Raw genomic sequence first — 18647 nt, forward strand, 5'->3', positions numbered from 1 at the left:
CGAGTGCAGCTTTACTTTCACTCAACTGAAATCAGAAAAAAATTGTCTTGAAACATGTGGCAGCACTTTTAATTCAGTGGAAAGGCTGGCAATCGATAGACTCTTTAACAACCAAGCATAAAAAGATAGCTTCCTAGCTAAAGAAGATGGATGGGCATAGACTATTTGATGGGGTCTGTTCTATTCGAAAAAAAGTAAGTCAAGAAAAAATAAAGAATAGATAGGAGTCACTAAACACAAATCTGGCAAGGCTGCTGCCCGTTTTCATTACAGGCAGGGCATCGCAGAGCTCTGTATGACTCTTTAAACCGATTAGCCAACATTGAAAACTTGCTTCCATGACACACAGCACAGGGGGCAGAGCCTGATCCTTTACACTGTGAGCAGCTGTTCTCCTCGTTGTCTTCCTGAAATACAAAGGCTTGATTAAACAATTTTCCTTCGTATCGATTCACACAAACCTTTATCCAGAAGAAAAACAAGTGACAGGAAAAGTTCTCCAAAGTAATTTTTTTTCTTGGCAAAATAAGCAAATTAATAGGATTTGCCTTATTTTCATCCAGAATTTTAAATATTATTCAAACATAGTTTGGATTTTGCTGCTGGGCGTAGGGAAGGGACACATCTTGCAGCAGCCTTTTGTTGCGCCCAATTGCTTCAATTCTTCAGCGTTTAAAAAAATAAAACAACTAATGAATAAAGAGCAATCAATCAATGGAACAACTTGTCTTCAGAAGTTGTGGGTGCTCCATCACTGGAAGCTTTCAAAAAGAAACTGGACACTCATTTAACTGAAATGGTATAGGCTTTCTTGGAGCCTGGGGAGGGTGAAAACAGCCTTCCCCACCCTCACCCCCACCCCGAGGCCCTCCAAAGGCCGGAAACAGCCTGTTTCCTGATTTCTGGTGGGCCCGGAAGGCCCAAAAATCAGCTGAGCAGTGCACGCATGCACGCCAGAGCTGAGTAGGGCAATTCCATGTGCCCACCAATATGCTCTGCATGCCACCTGTGGCACATATGCCATAGGTTCGCCATCACAGGTAAAAGGTCTCCTGCTTAAGCAGAGGGTTGGACTAGAAGACCTTCAAGGTCCCTTCCAATTCTATTATTCTATGTTCTAAGTTCAGTCCTGGAATCCCTGCTGCATCTATTTCTACCTTGAAGGATAACAGAAAGATTGTCACACAGAAGATGGAGTGGATTTATTCTCCATTGCCCTAGAGAGAAAGTCCAGAACCAATGGATTAAAAATGCAAAAAAAGAGGTTCACACTGTAGATCAGGCAGAACTTCCTTGATATTTGTGAAACATAATGGTCTTACTAGTTTTCCTTTCCTGAGAAGTCTCCAAAAAAGGATAGATCAACAGATCTAGATGACCTCTAAGGTTCTTTCCAAAGCCATAATACATTTGTTTGTTTGTTTATGTCATTTACCTTCCATCTCAATCCTCATGGACTTTCGTGGTTTAGAGATATTAGGTGTCTGTGTCTGATACCAATCATTTCACCAGTAGGTATACTAAGCAATTGTTCACTTTGGCAGTGGATATGTACATACAGTATGTACAGCTTTATGATATAAATTAAACAAGAGTAACACACATCATGCTGTGTTAAAAAGCAAGGAAAAAGAAGATAATTATATTTTGATCTATGGCTGAAAATTAGGGCTATTATATCTGGGTTGCAAAAGTCAGATTAGATTAGATGATAGTCAAGAATTAGTTTGCTTTATCTCTGTGTCACCAGCAGGAACCTGTCTCGATTTTGTCCTTGTAGCCTTCCTGCACATGGTGGAAACTTTATATATAAAGCTTATCACTCTAATAATGATAGAAAGGCTTATTTATTACAAGCCCCCCTCAATTACCTATCCAGAATGTTTTCCTAATGCTATTTGTTTGTTTGCTTGCTTCCTTGCTTATTGATCGTTTACTCAAACCTACAAAAATGTAGATTTTGTCAGTGTCTCTATTCTTTACTTAAGCCTCAAAATGTTAATGAAAGATTGGAACAACATCAGAAACAAAGGGAATGCCACTATTTCTTTCCAATGCTTTTCAGTGATTAAAATTCTGACAAATAGTTGTATCTTGTGGAAGTCCAGCAGTCTAGTTTTTAAATTCTCACAGGAGTCTTATTTATTTTCTTTTATCCCGGCTTTATTATTTTTTTAATTAACTCAAGCTTACCTAATACTCTTTCCTCCTCCTACTTTTCTCAGAACAACAATCCTGTGAGGTGAGTTGGGCTGAGAGAGAGTGACTGACCCAAAGTTATCCAGCTGGCTTTCATGGCTAAAATAGGACTAGAACTCACAGTCTCCTGGTTTCTAGCCTGGTGTCTTTACCATTAGACAAAATCTCACAGGAGAAATATGCCATATACTTGTAATATAAAACTGAAAGATTCAGCGATATTTGGACCATGTTTAATTTTTAATTAATTATCCCTGTTGCGGTTCCTCATTTTCCATCTAAAGGAATCAGAAATGCCTTATTGTCAACCCCTGGGATGGATAACCTGACATCACTCCAGTGAATGCATTGAGTCAGAAGAAAACAAGAAATCATTTCATGCAAGAGAACTATTCCTTTCTTCCTGACAATTGGAGAATAAAGACTGAAAAAGAGACAAACAGGAGGGCACATAATATATGCAATAAATTGGACCTCTTATATACTTGTCCCAAAAGTTTCTGGTATTTGTGTTGTTTGTGCATGTTAAACACAGGTGAGTATGTGTGTGTGTGTGAGAGAGAGAGAGAGAGAGAGAGAGAGAGGTGGGTTTCAGCAGGTTCTGACCAGTTCTTGAGAACCGGTAGCGGAAATTTTGAGTAGTTCAGAGAACCGGTAGTAAAAATTCTGATTGGCCCCACCCCCATCTATTCTCTGCCTCCCAGGTCCCAGCTGATTGGGAAGAAATAGGGATTTTGCAGTATCCTTCTCCTGGATTGGGGAGGGAATGGAGATTTTACAGTATCCTTCCCCTGCCACGCCCACAAAGCCATGCCACACCCACTAAGCCATGACCACAGAACCGGTAGTAAAAAAATTTGAAACCCACCACTGGCGTGTGTATGTATGTTTGTGTATGGCTTTAGACACAGGTCTATTGGGATTTTGCTCTGCCAAACAGGGAGAAATACTGAATGATTTGACAAGAACGTGCCTTGCCATCTGGATGAATAGAAATGATCTACTGAGAAGAGCTTCAGCAATACCATACTTGGGAAAGTTATAGCTCTCGATTCTCTGTTCTCAGCATTGACAATGTTCAGATATTTCAAAATGTTTTGGTTGTAGTTACAAAACAGGTGACATCGATGATAAACATGACAAACTAGTTTATACATCATATGAGGTGTTATCTTCATGTTTATTAATTCTGGTGAATTAACTTGGAGATAATTATGAAGTGATAATGGGGTGAGTTCCTTTGACCTAGAATTTCTTATCTCTGCTAGCAAAACTGTTATCAACATTCCATATGCCCAAAAGCTCCCAGCTCTTCTTTAATGATATAGATTTTCTTTGACTGCAATTTATGTGTATGCAGTCCCCTCTTCCCCCTCCCCCAAAGTTCTTTTTTGCTTCCAAATGTCTAGATATCAAACTTTTAAACAAGTAATGTTGATGGAATCACACCTGAGATTCTGACCACATCCAAGAGAATCCTGAGCCAAAGAAAAAGAAATCATTTGTCTTACCCAAACATGTTGGTTGTGGCCTGATTCAGTTTCATCACTGTTTATGTTTCCATTGCTTTGAATGCTGCTACTTCCTCCTCTTCCTTCAGAGTTCATGAAGGAACAATCATCAACACCTTCACTTTGCATGATTCTTTGCATTAGCTCTTTCTTGCTCAGTGGTGTCCGGATTATTTTTAGATTACTAGTATAGATTATAATCCTTCCAAAATCTAAAATGCGAGGATGCTGAAATAGAATGGCATAGATGTTTGATTTTTTTTTAAGAAAGACAGCCTTTTTAATGAGTTCCAATCCATACTTAGTACTGAGAAGTTTTCTTTCTTTCATTGCCCAGTAAAGTCGAGAGAAAATTCCACTGATTTGCAAGGCTTGTATATTTGCAATGAATGGGAATCATTTTCTATTTAGTGCCTATCAGATATGTCTTTATGAAACAAGAACTAAATTAGCAAGTGCAAATAAAGCTCCAACATGTCCAGCCTATCAGACTTCTCCCCAAGTTGAATAAAAAGCCTGACCTCCTCAAATGGTAGATGGAAACTGGCTTAGTCAGAAGTTCCTGTGCCAGGAAGGCCTTGATAATGGAATTCATAAAGTTCATTCTATCTCATTACACAAAGAAAGGTACCTGGGTCATTTACAGATTACATTTCCAAATCAGCTGAATAATGGCAGGTCAGAGGAAGGAAGGAAGGAAGGAAGGAAGGAAGGAAGGAAGGAAGGAAGGAAGGAAGGAAGGAAGGAAGGAAGGAAGGAAATGAGAAAGACACATAGAAGCAAAAGGTGACCCAATACAGGGCAAGCAATGACTTCACACTGTTGTCTCTGGAGATTCTCAGTCATCCAGGTCATGGTTGTCCCAAAGGTGCTTTTTTTCAAGAGGCAACTGAAGTTTCTGGTTTTTCTTTGAAGATGTTTCGCTTCTCATCCAAGAAGCTGAAGAAGCTGCGTCTCATCCAAGAAGCAAAGCTGAAGATTTTCACGCTGTGGGTTCACCGACACCTACTTTGTATTCTAGCATCTAGCCAACTCCTAACCCTTGCTGGTTAATGATTTGCAATCCCAACAAGTTCACAATGAGGAAATGTCAACTTTAGGGTGAAAAATAGTTCTCCACTCCTGTCTATGCCCTGCATGGATGTCAGTTTTCCTAATAAGTAACATGATTCAATAAAATGCCTTGTAAATCATTGCATTCTCATTGCTATTCCTTCAGAGCTCATTGTGGGCTTCTATACTTTTATTATTTCAGCAGATATACTTAACAAGTGAATTTTAATGTAGCTGTTTGTTTCTGTTTCTTCAAATAGAAAGTACTCGCAAATGGCATCCAGAACTGGATCTAATTTTTTAAGGCACTATATATTAGTTCTAATAGTCCGTACTATTTCTAATTTTAAATGAATTGCTACCACCACTACTGAGCAGTTACCAAGCTTCCATAATTTCAGAACTAGAATGAAGAATCCCATTCAACAGCAATGAAATCCAGTCTCTTAAGAGCTTATGTTCATTTTTTATTACCTAACTAGGTGTCTCACTGGCTAAGACACTGAGCTTGTCGATCAGAAAGGTCGGCAGTTTGGCGGTTTGAATCCCTAGTACAGGTCTCCTGTGTGAGCAGGGGGTGGGCCTAGATGACCTCCAAGGTCCCTTCCAACTCTTTTTACTGTTAAGAATTTTGTTTTCGCATTCTCAGAATAAAAAGAAGGTTTTGGACCTCCACATATAGCCAGTAGATGCATTTTGATCAGAAGCATTACAGGTTTCAAAACAGAATAGACACTGAAATACTATTCTGAAATATACAAACATTTGATTTGACAGAATGATCAGAATGAAACTCTAGGAACCTGTTTGGGTGCTAATTACCCTACTAAATTCCAAACTTTATAATTGTAAATCATCCACACATCTTCAAAGAATTGCCAGTTCAGCAATACCAATATGAGAAGCTATTTTACAGGAGGTTAGGCTATTTATTCATTTGTAACCTTATTATCTCCTCCAGAGATACATAGAAAATAGATCTGGCTTTACTAGTAGGTTCTCTGGAGGGTTGCAATGGAGTGACAAAGATTTCTTTCAGCTAATCATTTACCTATAGGAGCAATAAAATCCTTGCCAGCCTACTTCTTTCATCTAAACTATTCTACTGAAATGAAAAAAGGAGGGGTGAAGAAAAACCAGAAGTTGATTTATGTGATGTAGGACCTTGAGCACTATACAGAACTGGCATTCAAAAACTAATTATTTTTATATTTATATTTCTACCAAGCTCTGAGAAGGTCTTATATTTCTTATTTAAAAAAAAGTACAGCAGGATAGTAGAACAGATCTTACACGTTTGAAATAAGACCAGACATGGTGTACTTTGATAGTCAACAGCTCTCCAGAAGCCAAGCAAAATTCTTCAATTTACATTGTTTGTACTTTAATCCTTTAAGATAGCAATGTAAAAATGAAGTATGTGATCTTTGACATGTAAAGCATAAATTCCCTCACTGCGATATGGAACTTCCCCATTACATAATCTGCTATCTTCTGCTTAGACTTCTGAATTTGTGCTGGTTTGAAACATTCTGTAAAGTTAGCTAGAATATATAACTACTAATACATATGTGTCAGGAGCAGCGAAGTGCTTTTGGGTTGAAAGGATTGAATGGCAGCAACACTGTTACCCAAGGGATGCCCAGATGGGGGCTCCTTTCATGTCCCCATTAAGTTGCCTGCTGAAGTGGTACCCATCTCTCTACTTGCGGTTGCCCATTTTGAAACCGTGGGGTCGGCAGGAGCTGGAGCGTGTGACAGGAGCTCACCCCGTCCCACAGCAGCAACCAGGTCTCAAATGTGAACTTGACAATCATCAGTCCACCATCCTAACCATTTCTAGCCACCACACTTCTACGTATATTAAAAGAATATATAACAGAAGCAAGCAATTAATATTTCATTAAAATAATGTCTTGCTAAACATGACTAAACATTATTTACAATCTTTACCAAATGAATGTTTTATTACATTTTACTAAATTTTATTACAACATTACTTACCATATGACCATCAGCCTTGTCGTCATTTAGAAGGGAAGAGTTACTTGTGAGAGTGTATTTGTTCCCTTCTCTGAATACACTGATCCTCTGGGCATTCAGTTTAGCTGATGGATAAAAGCTGTGATCTGGGTTTTCTCTAATCCCCAATAAATTGTTTCGGGGTTCAAAATTCCAGGACTGACCATTATGAGAGTAGTCTTCTGCTGGGATTTCAAGCTCTTGCCCATCTTCATACATTTGTTTTAAGACTCGACCACTGTAAGCTGAGGAAATTTTGAATCTTACTTTTCGGGATCTTGTATCATGCTTTTGGTTGGATTTCTTCTGGAACTCATCCATAGAGGTTAGTTTTTCACAGAAATTCCCAGGAATTTGTCCAGCAACAATAGTTTCTAAGGCATCTAAATGAATGAATGCAGAGAGAAAGGTAAATAAATAAATAAAAAGAGGTAGGCAATATATAATTCAAAAGCTTCAAGGCCCTCTCACATTACGGCTTAAAAGGACACCTCGAGATTAAACATTGATAGAGCGTCACACAAAGAAATCATTGCTGCAAAGAAACAGAAAGAGTAATTTACTCAGGGGATTGGGGGCCTAAGCTTATATATATATATGCTGTAATTTTGTATTGTATTGTAAAGGATAACATATAAAGGGGATTTATAGCTAAAGGAAAAGGAAATATGCTTGCAGGTGGGCACACATTTTATTCTACCACAGTTTTAGCTTTTATTTAGTGGCTAAGTTGTGCACTGCTTCTAAAATGAATTAAAATAGCAGATAGCAATGTGTTAAAAGAATAAGAATCAACACTAAACAATTCATTGCTACACATAATCCTCTTCAGCTTTATCAATGAATAATTAAGGGCCCTTAGATGTAACAGGATCAAATCCTTAGTGGCTATGGACTGCATTATAGCTGTATATAAGGGGAGCAATAGTAATTTGGTTTATAATTTCAATTTTTTTCAATTTCCAAGTGGCAGCTGCCGGGGATGGGGGTGGGGGTGGGGGTGGGGGCTGGGGGCTCTTTTCCTGAGAGCCGGGATTTAAAGATGGGAACACTACAAAAACTGGTTCTCTGACCTGGCTTTACTCAGCTCTCCTCTTTCTCAAGAGAGAAAAGCACAGAGTAGGTGAAACTTCATGAAGCTAACATCCAGAGGTTCTTACACTGGGAGAACTTTGAATGCCTACTTCCCAATAATGGCAAGCAGTAGTAAACCAGAGCCATACTTGAAGGCAGCAGCTCTTTGAGCTGAATTCATCAACTCAGCTCCCTCCAGAATAGGGCTGATTTAAGATTGTTTTTCTCTCTGAAGGACAAGTTGGCACATTCTTCTCTTCCATGTACAAAAAGTGGATGACCTAGAACAGGAGTCAGCAACCTGTGGCTCTGGAGCCGCATGTGGCTCTTTCACCCCTCCCTGTCACTCAAAATATGCATCACAACTGCCAATGTGTGACATCCACCGGCACGCGATTTATTGAGCTTTTCAACCCTGGTAGGCCAACCATGGATAAATCCAAGAAAAGAAAAGTTTCAGAAGAAAGCAAAACGTTTAATTCAACTACATATGCTAGTTTTGTGGCCACTCAAGAAATAGTCAGGCATGGGAAGGGTTTTGTGGCTCCTGGTGTTTTCCTTTCTGTGGGAAAAGGGTCCAAATGGCTCTTTGAGTGTTTAAGGTTGCAGACCCCTGGCCTAGAAGGCAAATGCTGGTGATTGAGCAACATTCTGAGGGAAATAGCCTAGTTTTGAGATGATGTACCACCGATACTTTTCAGCTGAGACAACTTCTACCTTCTGCCTACCAGTAGAGCCACTGCTCAAATGGACATAGTTCTGTGGGCCTATTTCACTAATCTTTAGGATAGTCCAGTTTTTCCCTTCTTGTCTGTAAAAGATTGGATTTTTACATGTATAAAACAAGTGTTCTGCCGTTTTTAATTATTTACACTGAACAAACAGCAGTTCCATAAGTATAACAACCCACCCTCAAATCTTATGTGTCTATTTTGGGACATTTTATATAACTTTTTTCACTCACTGGCAAATGCTCTAGTTTCCTGCCATTTTAATGCAACACCTACACATAGATGAATAAGATTTCATGTTTCCATTTCAAGCCATAATCTTGAAGAGAATAACATTCCTCACCCTTATCTTCTTAGAAATATCCCAGGTGGTGTTGGAAATAATAAGTAGGTAAAGACTCCCCCTAAAATGTATTATTTCTGCCTCGACTTTCAGCCAAGAACACCTAAACTAGTTTCCAACATTTTGGAAATTGTTCATAAGGATCAGTACGATTGAATCCTTTTCATTTTAAGATGAATTGCAAATTTGGAAGATACAAATAAGTAGCATCCTTTGTTTCCTGCCAACTTTCCATGAGAACAAAAACTGAATATGCACATGGAATACTTATTTACTGATAGGAGAATAAGCGATTATTTTTAGATCTGTAATTCATTGTAACTAGCATCCTCCATAAACTGTTATTGGAGATCTAATAAAAAAAAAAGACTGATTCAGATTTCCCAAAAGATAAGAGTTTGCCAATTTACTATATAACTATATAATTTCCCAATAGAAATGCTATATATGCTTTCTTCTTTCTGTCTCCTATTACATGATAGTCATATTACTTTACACTGAATCCAAATATTTCTTCCCCGTGCCACATTTAAAGTCATTGAAAAGTTCTGTATTTCTCTGACCTCCAAGATTTCAGGAATGTATCAATGCTGCCATCTAAATGTATCTACACAATTTATTAGTACCCAATTTTTTACAAATGGCATTATAAACCTGGCTGGGAAGGTCACAAATGAAAGTCACAAGACCTGGGATTTTGTAAATGTCATCAATACTTGCTGGTTGCCAAGCACCCAGATGTTGATCATATAACCGTGAGGATGCTGTGATGGGTATAGCAATAGTAAAAGCATTTATTTACCATTCAATAGTGCTTTCCAGCACTCTCTGAGTTGTGTACAATTCAGTATATTTCCCCCAACAATCTAGGTCCCCATTTTACTGACCTCAAAAGGAGTCAATCTTGAGCCAGTCAGCATCGAACTCCTAGTATGTGGGTAGAGGTAGCCTGCAAAAGTCACTTTTTCAGAGCTGTTGTAACTTTGAACAGTCACTAAATGAATGCTTGTAAGTTGAGAATTACTTGACCTTATTAGCATCGCCCACATTTCTAATCAGCTTATTCACAAATTCATCTCTGTATGGACCCAATATTTTCAATTACCTTTTATGTAGATTTTATAAGTGAAGAATCCCTTCCTTCTCAGATTACAGATTAAGTGATATTGGACATTCAATTTAACTCACACACAAATAACAAAATGATTTTCCTTTTAATGGAAGGCATTAGGAGTATTTGAAAAAAAATATATAGTTAAACATATATTCCATCAATTAAGTTGCTGAGTGCATAAAAGTATATGTAGAATATTTTGTGTTTCTCCAGCATTTCCATGAAAAAACCTTATGCAATATAGCTTTTGAGATGTCCTTGGCCATATACATGATATTAAAAAAAACCTTCCTGCCTTATTTATTTTGTAATTCAAATCTGTCCACAAATTTCTTGGCTTAATACATCTGAGTTTAGAGAATAGTATTCCTCCAACCAAAAATAGTGTTTTATAAAACCCTGGCCCATGAACCCTGATTTTGATTTTGCACAGGAGCAGGAAAGCTTTTCACAGGGTCAGATTTGCACACTTACCTTCACTACCGGTTCGGAACTTGCTTCGCATACGCAAAGTGTCCCTGATGACATCAGGGCAGGTGGGTGGAGCCTCCCGCTGCCACTACTACCGGTTCACCCGAACTGGGGCGAACCAGTAGAAACCCACTACTGGATCTGCACTTTCTCTGTTTCTTAAATGGTCTGATTATAAGGATGAAACAGTTATTTTATTCTCCTTTTTACGTCAGAAATCACTGTAATCATTTTGATGGAAAACCGCTCAGTTTCAGTACTGCAGCCAAAACTGACAAGCATGTAGCCTTCCCTTATCTATCCTACCTTAGCAGAACTATGGATTGGCGCTATTAAAAATTCACAAGTGACTAGTGCCCTAGAAAATCTGGATTACTCAAATCATGGATGTGAATAACACTCCACAACGGAATTTATTAGCAACCTAACCTATGCATTTAATTTTATAAGTAGCTTTCCACTACCTGGGGCTAGGTCTTTAAATATCCAGTCAGTGAAGCATGTTTGTTGGAAGGGCACTCTAGAAAAAGGGTCTCCAACCTTGGCAACTTTAAGCCTGGCGGACTTCAACTCCCAGAATTCCCCAGCCAGCTTTGCTGGGGAATTCTGGGAGTTGAAGTCCGCCAGGCGTAAAGTTGCCAAGGTTGGAGACCCTTGATTTAGAAAAGATAGAGAGAGAGAGAGACAGAAATCTGCACATTTTATCTAAAGAGGCACTTTTTGAATGCACAAACTGAACCATATTTTCATCTGGCTATTGCAATCAGTTGTGTCGTCCTGTGATTCCCAAAGGCCTCTTTAAATGGGAGTGAAATATTCTCTTCCCACAGCACACCAGAACTGCAAGATAATTCAGCACTATAGCGATTTCCAACAGAAGCAAAATGTTCCTGGCACTGAATCCACTTACATTGGGTTTCCTTGCACGTCTCTCAACATATTCAAAACTTAAGAGTTGTGATTCACTTCAAGAAAACTGGGCTGCTGACTTGCCCACAATTACTGCCTACTGTAGTGTATTTTGAAAATGTCCTCTCTGTACTATTATCCTTTTTTCATGATTTATCATAGGGACATGTTATTCAAAGTCTCGGAACACGTCTGAAAAGAACAAAACAAGCATTACTGTGACATTGGGAGAACATCCATTTAACACTTTTAATTAAAAGCTTCTCCTCATGTGTTGATAACAAAATCATCTTTTTTTCCTGGTGCAAGTGTGACAAATTCATATAAAGTAGGAGGTATTTCTTCTACTACACCTTTTTTTTAAAAAAAAAATATCTAAGGTGCCAATTTGGCATTCTAAGAGTTTTCTCACTGCCAATCCTGTTTTGCATATTATGCAGAGATAAATATAAGCTTTCTATTGAACAAATACAAGACAGAAGCGCAACCAGTTATGACATCCTGGTAAGTAGGCCATCCATCCTTCCACCCATCACATTTATATCCTGCTTATCAACCTGAAATGATAATATAATTCAATGCATACTAAGTTATATAAATTCTAATTAAAGATATTTTAATTAGGAGCCACTCCAGTGTATATTTTCCTGAATAACCAGGGTCCATACCACACCATAATTCAGACTCATGCAGATATGACTTATCTTATATTATAGACATATGGACTACTAAAAAACATATGGACTACTAACCTTGATCAAGGAAAAGCAATAGATGCAATTTACATAGACTTTTGCAAAGCTTTTGACTCAGTAGTACATGATAAATTTCTCCTAAAACTAAAATCCTATGGCATTTCAGGACCTCTTCACAACTGGATAAATGCTTTCTTGTCAAACAGACAACAAGTGGTCAAAATTGGTAACGCTTTATCAAATCCTGTTCCTGTCAAAAGTGGCGTTCTCCAAGGTTTTGTTCTTGGACCAACACTCTTCATACTATACATAAATGATCTCTGTGACCTTATCTCAAGTTATTGTGTTCTCTTTGCTGATGATGTCAAACTATTCAACACCACTAACAATACTTCTACCCTCCAAGAAGACCTTGACTTTGTATCCGATTGGTCTAAAACTTGGCAACTCCAAATCTCAACCAGCAAATGCTCAGTCTTACATATTGGAAAAAAGAACCCAAACAATAAATACAAGCTAGATGGTCATTACCTTACTGACGACCCCCACCCTGTCAAAGACCTTGGAGTTTTCATATCAAATGACTTAAATGCCAAAGCCCACTGCAACAACATAGCAATAAAGGCTCTAAGAGTTGTAAACCTAATCTTACACAGCTTCTTTTCCAAAAACTCTACATTACTAACCAGAGCATACAAAACATTCCCAGACCTATTCTTGAATACAGCTCATCTGTCTGGAACCCATACCACATCTCTGACATTAATACAATCGAACGTGTCCAGAAATATTTTACTAGAAGAGTTCTTCACTCCTCCGAAAACAACAAAATACCTTATGCCACCAGACTTGAAATCCTGGGATTAGAAAACTTAGAACTCCGCCGACTTTGACATGACCTGTGTTTAACACACAGAATCATCTATTGCAATATCCTTCCTGTAAAAGACTACTTCAGCTTCAATCGCAATAAGAGAGCAAAAAATAAGAGCAAAAAATAGATTCAAACTTAATGTCAACCGCTTCAAACTTGATTGCAGAAAATATGACTTCTGTAACAGAGTTGTTAACACTTGGAACTCATTACCAGACTCTATAGTCTCTACTCAAAATCCCAAAATCTTCAACCAAAAACTGTCTACTATTGACCTCACCCCATTCCTAAGAGGACAATAAGGGGCATGCATAAGAGCACAAATGTGCCTACCGTTCCTGTCCTATTGTTCCCTTTCGTTATAACAAATTAACATGGTTGTTGCATACTTTTGCTTATATATATATATATTTCTTTTATCATGTGTTGATTTTCTTATGTTGATGTTGATGTTTGTGTATACTGTTGTGACAAAATGAAATAAAAAAAAGATACAGATTCATCAATATACAAGCCAGATCTGATCAAGCAGTTGCTAAAGTTTCAAACAAAGCTTTATTCAAGATTTATTTTTATTTTGCAAATTTAGAGGGACTAACAATAAATAAATAGAGGATTTTCTTCCATTTCAATTACATGTGGCTAAACTAATTAGTCTTTCTTGAGGGAAACTTTTTAAAAAATGTATAATTTGATATTGGACTTTTCTTTACAAAGGTTAAAAAAGACAGCCCTTTTCAAATCCATGAATTAAGAAATCCTCAGATTTATAGTTCTTTGATAAAAGATAAAACTTTGCTGATAACTGTCGTGGAAAGCTATGATGAACCCATTATAGGCCACAATAGAATATAGACAATACTAAAGACAATATTTCTGAAATACCTGAAATGTGATAATCTGGGTCTCCAAACATTCAAATGTAATTCTATAAAAGAAAGAAAACAGAAGCCATTCCAGGGCATGAGGTGGAATGTATTTATTTATTTATTATTTATTTATTTGATCATATTTATATACCGCCCTATCTCCCGAAGGACTCAGGGCGGTTTACAGGCACTTAAAAACACATAAATACAATATAAAAGCAATTAAAAAACTTATTCTAAAAGCCCAATAATTAAAAATATAGAAATAAAACCCAATTTAAAACCCATAAATTTAAAATCTAACTCAGTCCTACGCAATTAAATAAGTATGTTTTAAGCCCGCGGCGGAAGGTCCGAAGGTCCGGAAGCTGACGAAGTCCGGGGGGTAGTTCGTTCCAGAGGGTGGGAGCCCCCACAGAGAAGGCCCTTCCCCTGGGCGTCGCCAGACGACATTGCCTCGCTGACGGCACCCTGAGGAGTCCCTCTCTATGAGAGCGCACGGGTCGGTGAGAGGTATTCGGTAGCAGTAGGCGGTCCCGTAAATAACCCGGCCCTATGCCATGGAGCGCTTTAAAGGTGGTCACCAAAACCTTGAAGCGCACCCGGAAGGCCACAGGTAGCCAGTGCAGTCTGCGCAGGGTGGGTGTTATGCGGGAGCCACGGGGGGCTCCATCTATCACCCGCGCAGCCGCATTCTGGACTAACTGTAGCCTCCGGATGCCCTTCAAGGGGAGCCCCATGTAGAGAGCATTGCAGTAATCCAGGCGAGACGTCACGAGTGCGTGAGTGACCGTGCATAGGGCATCCCGGTCCAGAAAGGGGCGCAACTGGCGTACCAGGCGAACCTGGTAGAACGCTCTCCTGGAGACGGCCGTCAAATGATCTTCTAGAGACAGCCGTTCAGAATGTAATCTGGAGTCACAGAAGGGAGGGGCTCTTTCCCAGAGAGCAAACATATGGTGAAGCATGGAATTTTTGGTATGCAGGAAGAAGGTGAAGGTGGACCCTTCCTAGCAATTCACAATTATGGTGATAATTGCAGATAGTTGCTTTAGTCTGGCAAGATTTCTGTTTATAGGAAACAACAATAAAGAAACTACTCAAAAGTAAACCCGAGTGTCGTTCTTGGTTCTTTGGGCCTGACAGGGTACAACATAATGAATATTTTGACATTATGGAATCCAATCCTGTTTCTTAAACTATGAATGGACCAACACTCTTTATCTGCAATCACTTCAGATCTATACCTCATGTGGTACTCTACCATAAAGGTCCCCAATTCCGGCCCACGGCCTACTACTGGGCCACAGCCCATTTTGAACTGGGCTGGACAAGTGGCAGACAAGCACACATGCACAGCTCCATTTGTGCAAACGGCAGGCCCTTGCCTGTGTACATGAAGTTCCACTTGAAGCTCCACAGAACCATTTCCTCTCCCACGCACACACCCCGGAAAGGTTGGGGAAAGGTTGGGGACACTACTCTAACATGTGAGGGAGGGAAGAGACTGAATAGTCTTACACATTTAGGATTTTGTTCTGCCCATTAGCAGAATATGCTCTCTAACAGGTTTCTCTTGAAGAAATGCACTCAGAACAAGAAACTCAACATTTTCAAACATTTGAGTTTTTTCTAACAATGGCAGAGAATGCTAAAGAGGTTCAAAAGACTCAAATTTAGATATCGGTCGATATGATTTACCAAAAATATGTAATTATTTTGTGAATTTAATTGGAGTTTGCCAATTTGCCATGAGAAAATGACAGAAATATATACTAAAAGGATTATTAAAAATGTAGAAACATAAAATGTCTACACTAATGCAATAGTTAACAAATTAAAAAAAAATTAGAACAGTATAAATATATATGTATGATATTCCCTCAATAAAATAAATACAGAAAGCCATGGTGATGCAGTGGTTAGAATGCAGTACTGCAGGCTACTTCAGCTGACTGCCGACTGCCTGCGATTTAACAGTTCAAATCTCACCAGGCTCAAGATTGATTCAGCCTTCCATCCTTCCGAGGTGGGTAAAATGAGGATCCAAATTGTTGGGGGCAATAGGCTGTCTCTGTAAACCGCTTAGAGAGGGCTGTAAAGCATTGTGAAGCAGTATATAAGACTAAGTGCTACTGCTATAGAAAGCCTTTTCAAAGAACTCCATTGTTAACTTGTTTCCAAAAGGGAACAATTATTGTGTGCTAATCTAGCTTTTTAAGGCAACTGCTCGATCCTCTAGGAGCATACTGAGAAGCTTTCTGCCTGACTTCCCAAGAGAATTAGTAAGGACATTCCATTATCTTGGAGTATATGTTTAACAATCATTTTTTACTAGATTCTGACCATGGAGACGTCTTTGGACAGCGCTGGCTCTTCGGCTTTGAAACGGAGATGAGCACCACCCCCTAGAGTCAGGAACAACTAGCACATATGTGCAAGGGGAACCTTTACCTTTTAATAGTATGTGAGACTGACCTAGAGAGACAGGACGAAGAGCCACATCCTAGACAACCATCACACAAAAGGTACCCCAGCCTACAGAAGGAAAAGGGGCACGGGAAGCATTTCATATGGGACCCTCTTTAGTTTTTTAAAACATAAAAAAAAGGAGGGAGAAGTGTTTTCAGACATGCAAGATTCTGTTACTGTCCTCTTACAATAAAGATAGCGTTAGAAAAGTAAGGTGAGAAGATTAAACAACAGCCTCCCCACAAGGCTCTGTAATGGCACATACATGATTCAACTTATATATATCAGGTATGCCAGCGACTAGACCAGGGGATCAAATTTGGATATGTTGATGATTTAGCTATAGCAATACAAGAAAAACACATGGATGTGGCAGATAGTTTCCTATTAAACTCTTGGGAAAATTCTTCACTGAGTGGAGGTTCAAGCCTAGCATCAGCAAAACAGTAAGTACGTGCTTCCACCTTAACAACAAACTAGCATATGAAGCACCGAAGATCTATTTAAATAATTTACTCCCCTATTAATCCCATCCAAAGTACCTTGGAGTAACATTGGACCAGTCTCTCTCCTTCAAGATACAACTAGAGAATACAGCAAAAATCAATACTGGGAATAACATACTTCAGAAATTAGGTGGAACTAAATGGGGAGGTTCAGCTGTCAACCTCAGATTATCAGCACTAGTGTTGGTCTACTCCCGTGATGGTGAATCTATGGTATGCGTGCCAAAAGTGGCACATGGAGCCATGTTGCCTGGCACGCGGCGCATTGCCTGTACCTCTTTCGGGTTTCTGGCATGCATGTGCATGTGCCAATCAGCTGGCATTTCTGCGTGTGGCAGTGCCGGAAACCGGAAGAGCTGGTCTCCCATTTTCCAACGTGAGCATGCAAGCCAGCCAGCTGATCAGTGCTCATGCACAGCAGTAATTGGAAGACTTACTGGCTAGAAGTACCTTATCCGGTGTGTGCATGCTCCCTGGGCAGCTCCTCTTCCTGGTCGTGGCCCTGATGAGCGTGAAGTGCTTCCTGTTCGGCATTTGGTGCCACACATGAATGCATGCCCCATTTTCAGCACTCAGTGCTAAAAAGGTTCACCATCATTGGTCTACTCCATAGCAGAACACTGTGTGCCTGTATAGCCATTAAGAGCTGCCATACCAGTAAATTATATGCCAGACTTAATGACACCATGAGGATTATAAACGGTTGTTTTAAAACCACTCTGACTTGCCGGCTTCCTCTTCTGAGCTGTATAGCACCTCCAGTTTTACAAAGGCAAGATGCACTGGTGAGAGAATACAGAAAAGTTATGGACAACTCACTGCTACCAATAAATGCCAACCTTTCTCGTTTATCAACCAGAAGACTCAAATCCAGGAAACCCCACTGGCACAACATTTACCCAATAACTTTAACATCAATTTCCAATAGAAAGCCAAATTGGTTGTTGAACACCCAGACATAGGAAGACACATAAATGATCCCACAAAAAAGGTGCTGGGTTTTGAACTAACACATCAGCAATGGACCATCCTGAATAGGATTCGCAACTCACATGGCATCTGCCAGGACTCCCTATATAAATAGGCATTGTATCCTCCCTTCAATGTGACTCCAGGGTCCCACTTCAAATTGTAGTTTACATCATGACTGGCTGTAAACTGACGGCATAAACAAGTCCAATATTTGATTTAAAAAAAAATATTAATCAATCAGAATAGAGCTGGAAGGGACATTGGAGGTCTTCTAGCCCAGCCCCCTGCTGAAGCAGGAGACCCCATACTATTTCAGATAGATGGCTATCCAGTCTTTTCTTAAAAACTTCCAGTGATCTACAACTTCTGAAGGCAAGCTGTTCCACTGGTTAATTGTCCTCACTGTTAGGAAGTTTCTCCTTAATTCCAGGTTGCTTCTTTCCTTGGTTAGTTTCCAGCTGTTGTTTCTTATCTTGCCCTCTGGTGCTTTGGAAAATAAGCTGACCCTCTCTTGTTTGTGGCAGCCCCTCAAATACTGGAATACTGCTATGTCACCCCTAGTCTTTCTTTTTTCGAGACTGGCCATATCCAATTCCTGCAACCGTTCTTCATATATTTTTCTCTCCACGGCTTTAATCATCTTAGTTCTCTTCTGTGCACTTGTTCCAAAGTCTCAACATCTTGTTTGCAATGTGATGACCAAAACTGGATGCAGTATTCCAGGTGTGGCCTTACTAAGGCTTTATAAAGCGGTACTAAGGTTTCACGTGATTTTGATTCTATGCCTCTGTTTATACAACCAAGGATTGTATTAGCTTTTTTGGCTGCTGCC

At 39.3% G+C, this 18647-nt stretch overlaps 1 protein-coding gene across 1 annotated transcript; it reads right to left on the reverse strand.

Annotated features, from left to right (window-relative positions):
* Window positions 1-230: 230 nt before the first annotated feature.
* GRXCR2 (glutaredoxin and cysteine rich domain containing 2) lies at window positions 231-17298 on the reverse strand. The gene is made up of 4 exons (XM_058167865.1): window positions 17281-17298; window positions 6768-7168; window positions 3711-3938; window positions 231-461 (listed from the first exon to the last, which is right to left on the reverse strand). The coding sequence occupies exons 2-4, from the start codon at window positions 7104-7106 to the stop codon at window positions 231-233; spliced, it is 798 nt and encodes a 265-aa protein (XP_058023848.1). The 5' UTR covers window positions 7107-7168; window positions 17281-17298.
* Window positions 17299-18647: the final 1349 nt, after the last annotated feature.

The sequence above is a fragment of the Ahaetulla prasina genome, chromosome 2 (assembly GCF_028640845.1).
Source record: "Ahaetulla prasina isolate Xishuangbanna chromosome 2, ASM2864084v1, whole genome shotgun sequence".
NCBI lineage: Eukaryota > Metazoa > Chordata > Lepidosauria > Squamata > Colubridae > Ahaetulla > Ahaetulla prasina.

Bases quoted from the DNA above. Each gene is read 5' to 3' on its own strand.
- GRXCR2 (XM_058167865.1), bottom strand. From the start codon at position 7,106: ATGGATGAGTTCCAGAAGAAATCCAACCAAAAGCATGATACAAGATCC. The intron at 3,939-6,767 runs GTAAGTAATGTT...ATTCTATTTCAG, and splicing joins ACAAGGCTGATGGTCATATG to CATCCTCGCATTTTAGATTT. The intron at 462-3,710 runs GTAAGACAAATG...TTCTGGATAAAG, and splicing joins GCCACAACCAACATGTTTGG to GTTTGTGTGAATCGATACGA.